This window comes from Meleagris gallopavo, chromosome 10 (genome assembly GCF_000146605.3).
Source record: "Meleagris gallopavo isolate NT-WF06-2002-E0010 breed Aviagen turkey brand Nicholas breeding stock chromosome 10, Turkey_5.1, whole genome shotgun sequence".
Taxonomy (NCBI): domain Eukaryota; kingdom Metazoa; phylum Chordata; class Aves; order Galliformes; family Phasianidae; genus Meleagris; species Meleagris gallopavo.
Window position 1 is genome coordinate 8,801,058 of NC_015020.2, and position 13,591 is coordinate 8,814,648.

The following is a 13,591-nucleotide window of genomic DNA, read 5'->3' on the forward strand; positions in this document are numbered from 1 at the left end:
CCCTTTACACAACTGGCTCTAGCCTGGTCAGCAGTGCAGGAGCTGCCACTTTCCCCACACAGTTTCTAAATCCCTGTTGGTGATGAACTCACACAGGGAAGAAATCATAGCTGATTTCTGAACCAAAAGGCTCTTCAGTAAACAACAGAAAGGGCAGGAACATGCACTCCTCCATGAAGTTCACCACTCTGAAAAAGACGGACCGATTTTCCTGTGCTCTGTACTGAAATCACAGTGCACTATACATCTAGCAAAACAATGTCAATCTGCTACAGGGCTGATTGTTTTTTTAAAGTCTGGCGAGACTGCAGGAGCAGCATCATGATTTTGATACAAGAGTACTGTTACATTGTATAAAACAAATTGTGTGAGAAAAGAACTGTGCACACAGGGAGCTCAGAGGGACAGCACGCACAGTTGGAGCTGATTTTGCTGTTCTGCTGCATTTTGCTGGCTTCAGCAAAGTTTAGTCCTCAGCTGTGTTACTGAGAACCTACTGGAGGCGATCCCAGCATCCACACACATCACTACGCAGCTTTGCACTTACAAACTTTAAATCATTTGCTTCCTTACAGACTTCAAAGCGGAACACAGTAAGCCAGCTGGAGAAAGGAACAGATCTATGAAAGCCTTATGCATTTTGTCATGGATTTTGCCCCTGTTGTAGTGCATGTTAAAAAACATCATTTTCTAAATATGCATTTTGTTGCTGGAGGTTTGGCTGTGCAGAAAGGATATGGCACGTCTGATATAATGTGCCTTGATGGCATCTCCTGGTTATCAGACGCTATAAGACAAGTGCGTATGGAGACCATGTTGAACTGGGAATCATCAGCATATGCCTATGAGACACACCTGACCACACCATCTTCCCCATGATTTATCACCACTGTATGTTTGACCATAGAATCATAGAATCACAAGGTTGGAAACGACCTATAAAATCATCTAGTCCAACCATCTTCTCATTACCACTGCTACCACAAGCTACTAAACCATATCTCGCAGCTCCTCATCCAGACGATGAGCTTATACATGCCTTCTGAAGCCAAAATTTAACCAGGATGTAAAGAAAATCTAAGATTCTGAATTGGTGACAAACAAAGTGAATGTGAAAATGTTACTTGCATGAAAAGAAATTCTTGCCCTATGTTACAGATTGTTTTGATGCATTTCTAACACCAACGGCTTTAAACATATCTAATTTTGACTTGGAAAAAGAAATCATACCTGCATCACTGTTACTTTTGCAGTCACTTTTTAAAATCACAGCACCTGTATATGTTAATGTGCATCAAAATCACTGCTGTATGCATTTCTTATATTAAAAAAATAATAATAAAAGTAAGAGGCAATGGAGTGGATAGTAGAATCAAAGGTAAAGAAGATGCCTCCTAGTGGCTTTCAAAAGCAAACACACAGGGACAGAATTTGAACCTGAAGTCAATTTTGCAGTCTGTGTTTTGCAGGGAAGCATGACCGTGCTTCCTGCAGTTCCCCTGGGTTCTGGCGCTGTTTCCCTTCTTGGTTTGCTACATGCTTGCTTCCAATGCTTTTACTTTCTTTTTTTTTTTTTTGGTAAAGCTGTGAATGCAGGTGGTACCACCCCAACTGCAAGCATTGCTCTCATTTTTCCGTGGTTCACAAGACAACTTTGGAAACATACGGCCTTGTATCCCAAGCCATATGCTGAGGATGTCCCCAGCTTTACCGAAGATCCAAAAGCACTGCAATCAGGAAAGACACTGATTGCATCCTTAGCACCTAGTTAAAATTGTTTTAGATTTTGAGCACACCTGATTATCTGTTTTTTGCCTCTGAAGAAATAATAGAAAAGCTGATCTGAAGTTAGCTGCTGGATTCCCTCCACCATGTACTGCAGTTGTTCATCACCTACCCGCATATCCCCATGCCCCTTGTGAAAGAATCCAGCACTACTGTGTTAAGAATAAATTCTGTATATGAATTAAACTAAAAATGGTTTTCATTACTTGGCCACAGCCTCGAACTGCACTCCCATCTTTACTCTTCTCCAGACTTAGGAGATAAGGACTTGCAGATACACTTTGAAACCATGAAAGAGGAATGTTATATTCAACAGTGTATACAGCAGCAGAGATTGCACAGCAGCAATAAACTCAGTTTCTAATCAACATCATTTAGGATAGAAGTGAAGAGGAGCTTTGAGAAGAAAGAAAACATTTACCTCATTTTGGAGGTGATTCGTTTGCCTGTTGCCGACAACAGAGCTCACCAGCTAATGGGCTGCAGCCACCCCCCTCTCACATTAGCTGGACAGTGTGCCAAGCAAGTGCCTTTGAGAGAGCACACCTTGCTGTGGCAATACAGTCTGCTAGAACATACATCAAACAGACAAGCAAGTCTGGGCTGGCACAATGAGAACAAGATGGCAAGGGAAAATGACAGCAAATGGTAGCATCCTTTGTTCCTGGGGAGCAGCACAAGTCAGCTTGAGCTTGCAGAAATGATCAGCACAGAGACACTCATGTAATAACATGCACTGTAATTTGAATCACAAATAGCTTCAATCTTAAAGTGCTTCCTAAATAACATTTTAAAATAGGCGTAAGGATAACGACTGAATAGCATTACAATATGGAATACTTCTCCTTCAGATATGTTATTAATTTACTTTTCTTGGGTTTTGGATACAAATGTATCTGAAACATTTTCAATATAAAATAGAACATTTAGATTAACTGCCCTTTTTCTTTTGTGCCTGTGTGTGGTGGCGGTTACTATGGTTATAACCATGATTCAAGATTTAAAGCCTGAAAGCGGTTTCTATAACAACATGCTAGGACACTTTGGACACACAGCTGAAGTTAGGGATTCAGGATTAACTCTTTATGACCATGATGACAAGCTCCTGCTTGTTTGTTACAGGTTCCCTCCTACTTTCCCAAGGTACACTTTCTCACTGAGCAGATGGAGCCATAATTCCAACCACGGATAGCACAGGGAAGTCCTAGAGAGTGGCATTCCATCCCCAATGAAGTTTGACAAGGAGAAACAGCATCACAGTATCAATAAGCTGCTCATTGCTTTCAATAATTAGGACAGCAGACAAGCATACTGGGAGATGGGCTGCATAGGGATGAAATAGTGTCAGTGCAACGTTTTGGAAGTTTGAGATTTCAGTTTGTAAATCAGAACTGCGTGGAAAGAAAAAAATAAGTGATCTACTCACAATCTTGATGGAAATGCTATTTTGAGGGCTAAAACAGCCCCTTACCTAGCAATGCTTAATCCAGAATGGCATGTTTGTATGTCCTTTTCTTCAACATTTGCCAAATGCTGATCCTTGAATAGCATCTCTGCTTTTCAGACTACAATGAAGGTATCTGAACCCAAACTGTTACTCTTTAGATTATGCAGATGCATTCACTTCATCGTTAGTTCTTCAAGATTTAATATATATGCGTATCCACAATTTTCTAAGACTATCCTTGCAAGGAAGTTATTGTCATTGTGAACTGTATTTTCCAGGTTACAGTACAGTGTATGTAAATGGAGATATGCTGAGTTATACCAGAGCCAAGAACTATTCTATGCAGCACTCAATGCTTTGAGATACGTTTAAATATTTCTAGTTACATGCTAACTACTTCAACACTACACTGAAGTTGCAGATCTTGATATTTCATCAAAAGATTAGTTTTAAAATCTCAAGGACAAATTTTAAACAAGAAAACAATACAAATATGTTCACCCAGACGTCAAACTATCTGAGCCCTTGCTACCCTCATGTTATATTCAAAAGTTCTTTTTAAAAAGCAGTCCTCCTCAAAGCTCAAAGCACAGTAAAACTATTACTGTTGATGGCCATGGACATCAAGAAGTTAGCATCTCCTCCTAGTATTTTTGTTTTCCTCCTCAGAAAATTGACTGCCTCTGTTAAGAAGCTCAGAAAAATCTCTGCAGCGTATGTAAAAAAGGCCCTGAAGCTGTTAGTGCTGAGAGCCTCTGTACGGCTTAGAGTCCTCCCTTCAGGGAAGAAAAGGCACATTTGAAGAACAGCCTTGCGAATCACAAGGAGCCCCCAGGCATGATGAGATGATTAGTGATGATTAGCAAAGCGCAGGCATAACCGCACTGAAGTGAACCCAAAGTCATACCAATGTGATTGGTGGTGATTGAAATCTGATTTTAAATGACACTGCTGATTAACATATTTCACCAACTTGTGGGAAGAGTCAGCTGCAGGAAGAACAAATCTTTGCTGAAAGACATTTCTGCCAAAAACAGCCCAACACAGTTTGCAAGGTTTTGTTGGTGCAGACTGAATGGCTGATTGCTAATTTGATTCACAGAATGGGGAAAACTGGTGATTTACTTTAAATTGCACCAACTTAAGAAAGCAGAATATTTTGAAAAGCACACAAGAAGATTCTAGTTCTGATTCATACAGAACCTAGAAAAACTCCATTCAAACCTCAGGAAAGATTTGAGATCAGGCTCCTCAATATCACTTGCTTAACTGAAGAGCACTAGTTTCCTTGACAGGAGAGTAAGGAGCCAAATAGTTTCAGCTTTCTCACAACTCCTGCTCTACTTGCTTTACCTTTCCCACTAACTTAATATTGCCCTACCATGTTCACTTCCATGCAGTTCCAACATCCCAAACCATTCTGTATTACATCACAGAGTCACTGCTCCAAGAGGTGCTCAAGAAACATTTAAATGCTGCACTAAGGTAGATGGCTTAGTGGGTGGTAGGTGGATGGTTGGACCTGATGATCTTGGAGGTCTTTTCCAACCTCGGGGATTCCAAAATTCTATGATTCCAACAGTTTCTGATGTCTAAGGAAAGAGCTGGGGAAAAACAAACAAACAAACAAACAAAAAAAAACAACCCCCAAAACAGGCAAAATCATGCTTTTTAAGTACTGATTGGTAAATGAAAAATTGAGATTATATTATCAAGAGCATCACTAACTTAAGTAAACTTATTCAAGAGGAAAAAAAAACCCTACTTCATCTTTCTCAGCATTTCTTACATTTAATAACTCCAGTACTTCTAAAAGATGGAAAGTACTGACACGTTTCTGGCAGTACTGGCGGTTTCCCAGTAGATGGCAAGCTTTACTGCAAGGAATTTTACTGCCAAATGCCTCAGCTACATGAAAAGGATTTAAACAGAGTAAAACGCTTGGCACAAATTCCTCTAGTAATTAGATTAATGTATCAATGTTTATAAAGAGACTGATAATTAACTCAAGCGTCAGTCAACGTAAATCCAAAGTGATCAGCATTTGGTTTCTATTTTTCTGATGCAACACACAAGTTTTAAGAAAGTCTGTCAGAACAAGTCACAGCCAAAGTGATCTTAATTGCATAAGAATGAAAACGACTTTTCTGCCTACCAGAGCCACCACACGTCAGGCTTTCCTGATTAACCTTGTGCAACTTCATTAAAAAACAAGCCTTTACCAAAACCACCAAATTTCCCTTACAACCCCTTCTGCAAAAGCACTAGAAAATATTCTTTAATCATTTGCTCAGAGTCAGACTTCACATCAGACACCATCACACCCAGCCACATCACATCACAGAGCACAGGGGTGTCTGTTTCCATGTTTTTGTCTTCTTCCTCTGCTCTTTCCGTGTAGCTCTCAGTAGCACTAGGTTTCCAAATCCATCCTTCCACATCATTCCATAGCAGCAAGGAAACTGAGTGTCCACAGGGGAGATAAGGAGGTGCTCTAAACAACTTGTTCTTCATAGGTGGAAAAACAGTTGGAAAATAGATTCTTGAACTATGAATCCAAGCTTCAAGGATTTTCTGAAGCACACATGATTTAGTAATATGACTTTTGTTAAAAAATAATAATAATCATAGGATGTCCTGGTAAACTTCATACCACTCAGTTATTGCATAGCCGTTGATGACCACCTCTACGAGATAAAGATTCGTGGTAAGACTTGCAGTTCTGTCTGGTTTACTCCGAGCACTGGGGAAGTCCTCAGGACCTTTTTTCTTTCCTTCCTAGAGTCACTTTCCATGAGAAATGATTCCAGATGCCTGCCAAACTCCTGCCAAAAAAACTCGACATGCATTACTGGTCACAGAGACGATATTTGCCGTTGTGTGGACATGTCACTTGAGGAACACTTGGAGGAACTCTGCAATAAAACCTCCGATCCTTGCTCCTCAAACCCTTGTCTTCAAAATGCTACCTGTTTAAGTTCTGCTGGAAACCTCAATTTCACTTGCGAGTGCCCGGATGGGTACAATGGGACCACTTGTGAAATATCCATCAGTATGTGTGACCCCAACCCCTGTGAACATGGAGGCACGTGCCTCGACGGCCTGGCCAGGCCCACCTGCCTCTGTAGCACAGGATTCACAGGCACACGCTGTGAAATGGATGTTGATGAGTGCAGCTCGGAACCGTGTCACAACGGAGCAGTGTGCAGGGATGGGATTGATGAATACTCCTGCTACTGTGTCCCAGGCTACCAAGGCAAGCACTGCGACCTGGAGGTGAATGAATGCGTGTCAGACCCATGCCTGAATGGGGCAACGTGTCTCAACCTTATAGGGAGGTATTACTGCATCTGTCCACTTGGGTACACAGGTAAGCAGTGTTTTAAACAACCTTTTATTTGTGTCATGGAGAACTACCATACTCCATGTTCTAAGATCTATTCCTATACAAACACACACGCACACACATTTAGTCATACCTATCTTACTACACGGCCTTCAGCCTCAGCAGCAGCAGCTGCACCTTACAGGCTATACCTTATCATAGTTGACTAGTGATATTGCATAAAGAAATTTCACATTTTCTACGAGCTACAGAGCACTTTAGCAAACATCAAACTGTGTCACAGGCCCAGTTAACTTTTGTTTTAACAGAAACATTCTCAAAATACAAGTCCTTATTCAACCACAGACAAAACTTATGTTTGACAGTGATAAAATTAGACTTAATTAGACTTCGTTGATTTGCTAATCACAACAAAGAGAATTCTTAAAATTAGGCATTTGCTTTGTGTGAGCCTTTTAAAACATTCTTCTTTCATTTTCCTCTGTTTTCTGAACAAAGGTATCTTTTTCAGTAACTTTCAAAAACATCCAATTCATACTTTCTCTTCTAATGGATTTCCCTTTTCCACCCTTGCTAACAGGCCTCTTTCTCCTCTTCTATTTTACTGGACCTCAAGGCCAAATAGATTATTCTATCACTTTCCCTCAACATCAATTCTCAGAATGGCTATGCCTTTCTGGTTTCATTCTGGTAAGTTTTCCTAAGCTATATGTCCTACTGATGTCACATATTATAACTCAAATTTTCCCCTTTTATTATTTTTCTGATTTAGTCTGGATGAATCCACATACAGATTTCTTTTCTTTTTTGCCAGAGGAAAAGTTTCCAAAACTCATTTCAGGCTTCTTTTCTGAGAAGGAAAGCAGCAATACTGCAGTGAGTTCCAGGCATTCAAAAAAAGTATGCCTTCCTCTATAGAGTACATCTGCTGACCACTTCACTTGATACAGAAAATTGCAGCTGGACATTCTAGAAGAATGGACATTTGTCAAGAAGGAAGTTCATCAGTTTGAATCAAGAAACAATTATCCTTAGATACAATTCTTATTGTTCAGGTTTTTAGCAGTACAAAGTTGATGAAATTTTACATGGCCACATAGTGGCCTTCCCAGTTGAGTGAGAAGGTTTGGTATCAACGTGAACTATGAGCAATGCTACAAAAAAAGAAAAAGAAAAAAAAAGAAAAGAAAGAAAGAAAGAAAGAAAGTGTAGTACAAAAGCCTAGAAAGAAAGATTTTCAGGATCAGAAACGGGTAAGAAAGTGAGGACTAGGATAAAAATGTCCTGCTGACAGAGAAAAATAGATATTTTATAGGCAAATTTTAGCTTTCCAAAGAGAATCAGGAAAATCAAAAAAGTGCCACTACATCTGCAACAGCCATCCCTCCCCCTGCCCATAAGTCATACATATCCTGAACTCACCACTTACCTTATGTAGACTTAACCTTGACTAATTATATTGACTTTCTCGCCCCTGCCCTACCAGAAACAGAGGATTCATGTGGAACTACAACATCACAGAAGTTACACAGAAGGAAAAGTGTGATTAGGTTCCCAAACCTGGTGTGATCAGGTTTGGGATAAATTTCCATTTTATCTGGTCCCATTTTTAAGGTTTAGGTGTGATTTTTCTTGCCTGCTTCCTCTACTGGAGAGCACAGAATCACTGCAGGGGGCTGTTCCCTTCAAATTTCAAAGATGAATTCACAGATAGGATAGCAAGAGAGCGCACACTGAATCATTAAAGAGCAAAAAGAGGATGTCTTTTAGCAATAGATTGCCAACTAGGTAAACAAAGAAAAAAGAATCACACAGCAAAAAAAAGGGAAAAAGAACAGCTCTTGCTTCAAGTGATCCAAATGAATAAGAAATAAGAGATGCGGTTTACAGCTCCATCCCAAAATCCCCATGCAGGAAGGGAAGTCAGAGGTAAAAAGCAGCTTTCCAGCTCTGACGCAGCTCTTGTTGGAAGCCAGCCCTCAGTTAGCATCCCTCATGAGCAGGGTGAATGTTGTTTGAAGGAAGCTTGTTACCTTCCTGCCACCCCGCTGCTACCAGCGGGTGTCCGAGCCCGGGCCAGGAGAGGGGAAAACTGCATAACCAGGGGAAAGCAGGAGGAAGGAGAAGCCTATTAACAATCAGCATGGCTACTCTGCAATGATTAGACTCAGCCCAGACCTCCTGTGGTATTCAGGAAACTGTATTTGTTTAACCTGTGCTGTCAGTGAGGCCCAGGCCTGGATTCGTAGACCAAGAACTCAGCTTGAGAGACGGAATCTATACCTTAGAGACAGAGGGAGAAAACATAATAAAATAATAAAAGCCCAGACAGAGAAGTGAACATTTAGACCAAAATAAACTGCTGGAGGGAGCTCATCCTGCTGGAGTTGCCCTGCTTTCATCACAAAATTCTGCAGGTTTCCAGGTGGATGCCAAAAACAAGCAGAGTCACTCCGAGTGCAGAGCAGTCAGAACAAGCAGAGTTAGGAGATTAGAGAGCCAAGGAAGGAAAAGATGTCTAAAACACAAAGGAGAAGGAGCTGCAGTGCTTTGACACACGGCTCTGACGTCGCTCTCAGCAGCACAGAGATGAATCACCACTGCTCCAGACAGGAATGGCAGGCTGCTCCTTCAGCAGTAATACAGCAGCTTTTAAAGGCTACTTAACCAAATGATTTATCAGAAGCATTCTTTTTTGTTGTTTTCTGCACCTTGCTGTGAGTTGTGCTAAATGCACAAGCCAGGGGGATTATTGGATGAAAGCCCCGAGGTGTCCCCACTGGTAATAAAAACCCTCATTTACTCCACCAGGGGATCTTGCCAACCATTAGTATCCCGGCCTGACACCATGAATTACTGCGGGAAGTCATCCAGCCTCATCTCATTTCCCTAAGATGTTAAAAAGGTGATATCTCCTGATATGGAGGTAGAGAATGCACAGTAAATTCTACAGCAGTAATGTTAACCAAATGCCTGAGTTACAGGCTGCAGTTGCTACTTGCTTTGTGGACTACGACTGGTATTCTGTACAATTGCTATGCTGCAGCACTTCCTAAAATAGCTGAGAAATGTCACACATAATTCTTACACAAATGGAAGAGGTTAGAACACACCAAGAGCCCAAGACTGGAAAATTTAGCATGAAATCTGCAGTTTCTATGATAATGTTCTACATGTGTGAAATTATTTACAAGACATGTGTCATGCAGCTGTTAAATAATGAAGCCCAATTGCCTCGTCGAAGCTTTGCTGGCTACCTTAATCAAATGCCTCTTTCCCTCCATTGGCCTAATTACACTTGCTTTAATTCACCCCAGCAGAGCCGGGCGATGGCGCCTGTTGGCTGCCCACAGCCGGGGATGCTAATTACCGTGCTGCACTCCGCTGAAGGAAGCCAGTCCTCTCAAATGCTTTGCTGCGAACTACCCAGGACCTCTGACTGCTCCAAAAACCAGTCCGAGCCCAGGACAGTCCCCTTTTGCATAGGGAATGTGCTTCAGGGTCAGACGAGATAGGTACAACAGACTACATCCATTCTTCATGCAATAACTTTTACTATGATGCAACTGAAACAGACTCTGCATAATACAAGGAAATTATTAACTGATGAATCCTAGTTCTCACTCAGTATTCTTAGCAGTAAATACGCACCATGCAAATATTTACACCAGATGCACTGTATGCCTTAGGCACTAAAAGAAACACTCCCAAAGCCTTTAGGCACCCAGTTGTCAGGCTACCAGCATGGAACATCTATCCCATAAGCTGGCTGTTGCTACAAATCGTCACACTGCTATTCAAACCAGTGCCATGCCAAAAAACATAGGAAAACTGCTAAGTGGCAAAAAAAATCTTGTTGAATCAAAGTGCCACTGCTGCTGTCCTTGTGCCTGCCTGCACTCAGCCTTGTTGTTCCAAAACATCACTTCACCTCGCTCCATAAAACCAAACACTTCCTTCCAAGTGGGGATTCTTCTATGAGTTCTGCTGGAGAGAAGGTGCAAGCTCTTTGCCTGCTCTTTTAGATCTGGTGATTAGGAAAAACAGGAAGGCTATCTAACACACTCCATCTGGGTGGTGGGACACAACCTCACTCCATACAGGTAGAGGAATTCTAGGAAGCTCTCCCCTTCCCAGGGTGCCTGAGCTCCACACTGCAGTGCAGGAAGGGAGAGAGCCTGGATTTCCCCCTTTGGGCTGCACAGGGCCCACACATTCCTCTATCCAACCCTGCCCACAGGCAGTGCATTGGAAGTAGGGGCCACACGCCTTTCATCTTCACCTGCATTTACTTTTTATTGTCAAAGAAGAGCACAGCAGGACTTAGCTAGAAAGCAAGCAGTATAAAACAGTCTCCCAAGAAACCACAAAAGTTATAAACATCACTTATATCCATCTTCCCAATCCCAAGCACCGGTGTGGCTAGGTACACATGGCGCTGCCACCCCTCCCTAACTCCTGGCCCTGCAGAGTGGCCAAGGAGTGCCTGGCACTACCCTCCTTTCCTGCCTTCTGGCACATGATGTTTGGCGCTCAGCATATTCATGACAAAACACGAGACTGAGGTGCAAATGCACATCCAATCTTTTCATCTCTCTTCCTCGCATCTGAGAAAACCTGACAGCAGACTCGCTGCGGCTGGGAAGGAATCCCTGTTCGTGCGGCACATCACATCGGCTGGGCACATCAGGGAGGGAAGTTTTCTTCTGAGGCAGCATTGCCGAAGGCAGGTTGCTGGGCTGATAGATTAAAAGACGTGAAGCACAAAACAGCGTCGAGCTTTCCTGCTAATCGCCACGGCCTGAAAGCCGGCCGGGCCGAGGCTCCACTGAGCGGGGCTTGTTTTATCACATGGCTTGCAGTGCTTGCTGTGAGCTGTTAACATGCTCTGGCAGATTTACGGTCACTAGACACACTTCTGCAAACACATTGCTTACAATTACAGTGGATTCACAGGGCAATGACTGCAGAGGGATCGCTCGCTACGTCTGGATGCGATGCACATTACCATAAATCCATACAGGATCATTGCGGTGCTCCCACTGGCAGCCAAATCCCCGAGGCAGAGGCCGGGGGTACAGACTGGGAGTATTACCTATCTCATGCTTTATGTGAGGCCTCAAGAAGTTTTAAGAATACATTCCATAAAATTATGGTAATTGTGCTTTGTAACTACCAGGAAGATGAAAAAAAGTGCACGTATTTTGATGAGAGTTAAGTTTAAATGCAGTGAAAATAGTTATGAGCTAGCACCTTCCCAGCTTGTCTTGATATTTTCAGATATTTTCAGATATTTATCCATTCTATGGATTTTTATTCTTTTAGGCGAGCATGCTACATTCAGAGGGACAAAATAAACCAGAGATCAAGAAACAGTGCTAAATAACAGCAATATCAGTGTTTTCAGAAGAAACAAGGAGTTCCTAGTTAAACATACTAATTTCAGAACAGAACAGGAAAAGCAGCATCAGGAAAGAACTAAAGATGAACTACTAAGATAATCCCAATAAACAACCTGTATTCATTGCATCTTTTGAAAGCCTGTCCCACCTGAGAGAGGGATGAAGTCCTAAGCCCCCAGAAAGGGCCCAAAGTCCCTGCAGTTTCTTCCCTGCTGAAGATTCCCTCCCAATCAGGAAATGCCCTCGAGAACTGTTCGCAGTATTGCTACTCCTTTGGCTGCCAAAGGACAAACAGGGAGGTCAGCCTAAAAACAGCTTCTTCACTACAATGTGCCAGTGAATTTTGAGGCTGATATGGCTGCTAAAATAAGCTGACTTGGCAGGTGGAAGTTATTAAATTAAAAAAAAAAAGAAAAAAAGAAAAAAAGAAAAATCAGTGCTTATTACTCAAAGCATGAAATAAGTAGATAAACATACAGAATGCTGGAATGACCGAAGTGGGAAATGCAGGACATTAATTGTCCATTTTTTTTTCTAGTCTCCTGGACTATAGTAGAGATAAGGAAAAGGAGCGAGCAGGTAACCTGCCAACAGTCATCAAGAGCTGTGAACTGCCATTAGCACTGCTGTGGTCTCATCGGTTATCTCCACAGAGCAGCTCCAGGACCGCAGCCTTCTCAGCTCCCAAGGCTGGGCTGTTTGCACCTTATTATGAGGAGCAGACACACACTAAGCAGCAAAGCACAGCTGACCAGTCAGTGATCTTGGGTTCAGCCACTGGTGCAGCTTTGATGATATTAAGTTGCTAATCACTTGTGTTACATAAATACGATAGTAGCACGGTTTGAATGAGCAAAAATTTGTTTAACTTGTTTCAGTGTTCGAGCTAACATTAAAAGGCCTGCTCTTGTGAATTATCACAGAATCACAGAATGGCCAGGGTTGGAAGGGACCTCAAGGATCACGAATCTCCAACCCCCCTGCCACATGCAGGGCCACCAACCTCCCCATTTAATATTAGACCAGGCTCCCATGGCCCATCCAACCTGGCCTTGATCACCTCCAGGGACGGGGCACCTGCAACCTCTCTGGGCAGCCTGTTCCAGCACCTCACCACTCTCATAGTAAAGAACTTCCCCCTGACATCCAACCTAAATCTTCTCTCCCTCAACTTAAAACCATTTCCCCTTGTCCTGTTATTATCTACCCTTTCAAAAAGTTGACTCCCTTCCTGTTCGTAGGCTCCCTTTAAGTACTAAAAAGCTGCAATGAGGTCACCCCGCAGCCTTCTTTTCTCCAGGCTGAACAAGCCCAGCTCCCTCAGCCTGTCTTCGTAGGGGAGGTGCTCCAGTCCTCTGATCATCTTTGTGTCTCTCCTCTGGACCCTCTCCAACAGTTCTCTGTCTTTCTTGTACTGGGGGCTCCAGACCTGGAGTACTCCACAGTACTCCAGATGGGGCCTCACAAGAGCAGAGTAGAGGTGGACAATCACCTCCCTGTCCCTGCTGGCCACCCCTCTTCTGATGGAGCCCAGGATACCATTTGCTTTCCAAGCTAATGTCGGGTTTTGGTGAATTCCCTCAAGCCTTGCAAAAAAAAAAACAAAAAACA

At 42.5% G+C, this 13,591-nt stretch overlaps 1 protein-coding gene across 1 annotated transcript in view; it reads left to right on the forward strand.

The window, feature by feature from the left end:
* The window catches only part of LOC100542177 (crumbs cell polarity complex component 1), a 111,062-nt gene extending 103,722 nt beyond the window's left edge, over window positions 1-7,340 (forward strand). Inside the window, exon 11 of the mRNA XM_031554960.1 lies at window positions 6,015-7,340. Coding sequence (XP_031410820.1) covers window positions 6,015-6,787 — 773 coding nt within the window. The 3' untranslated portion in view covers window positions 6,788-7,340. The remainder of the gene's footprint in view (window positions 1-6,014) is intronic.
* The last annotated feature ends 6,251 nt before the right edge of the window (window positions 7,341-13,591 follow it).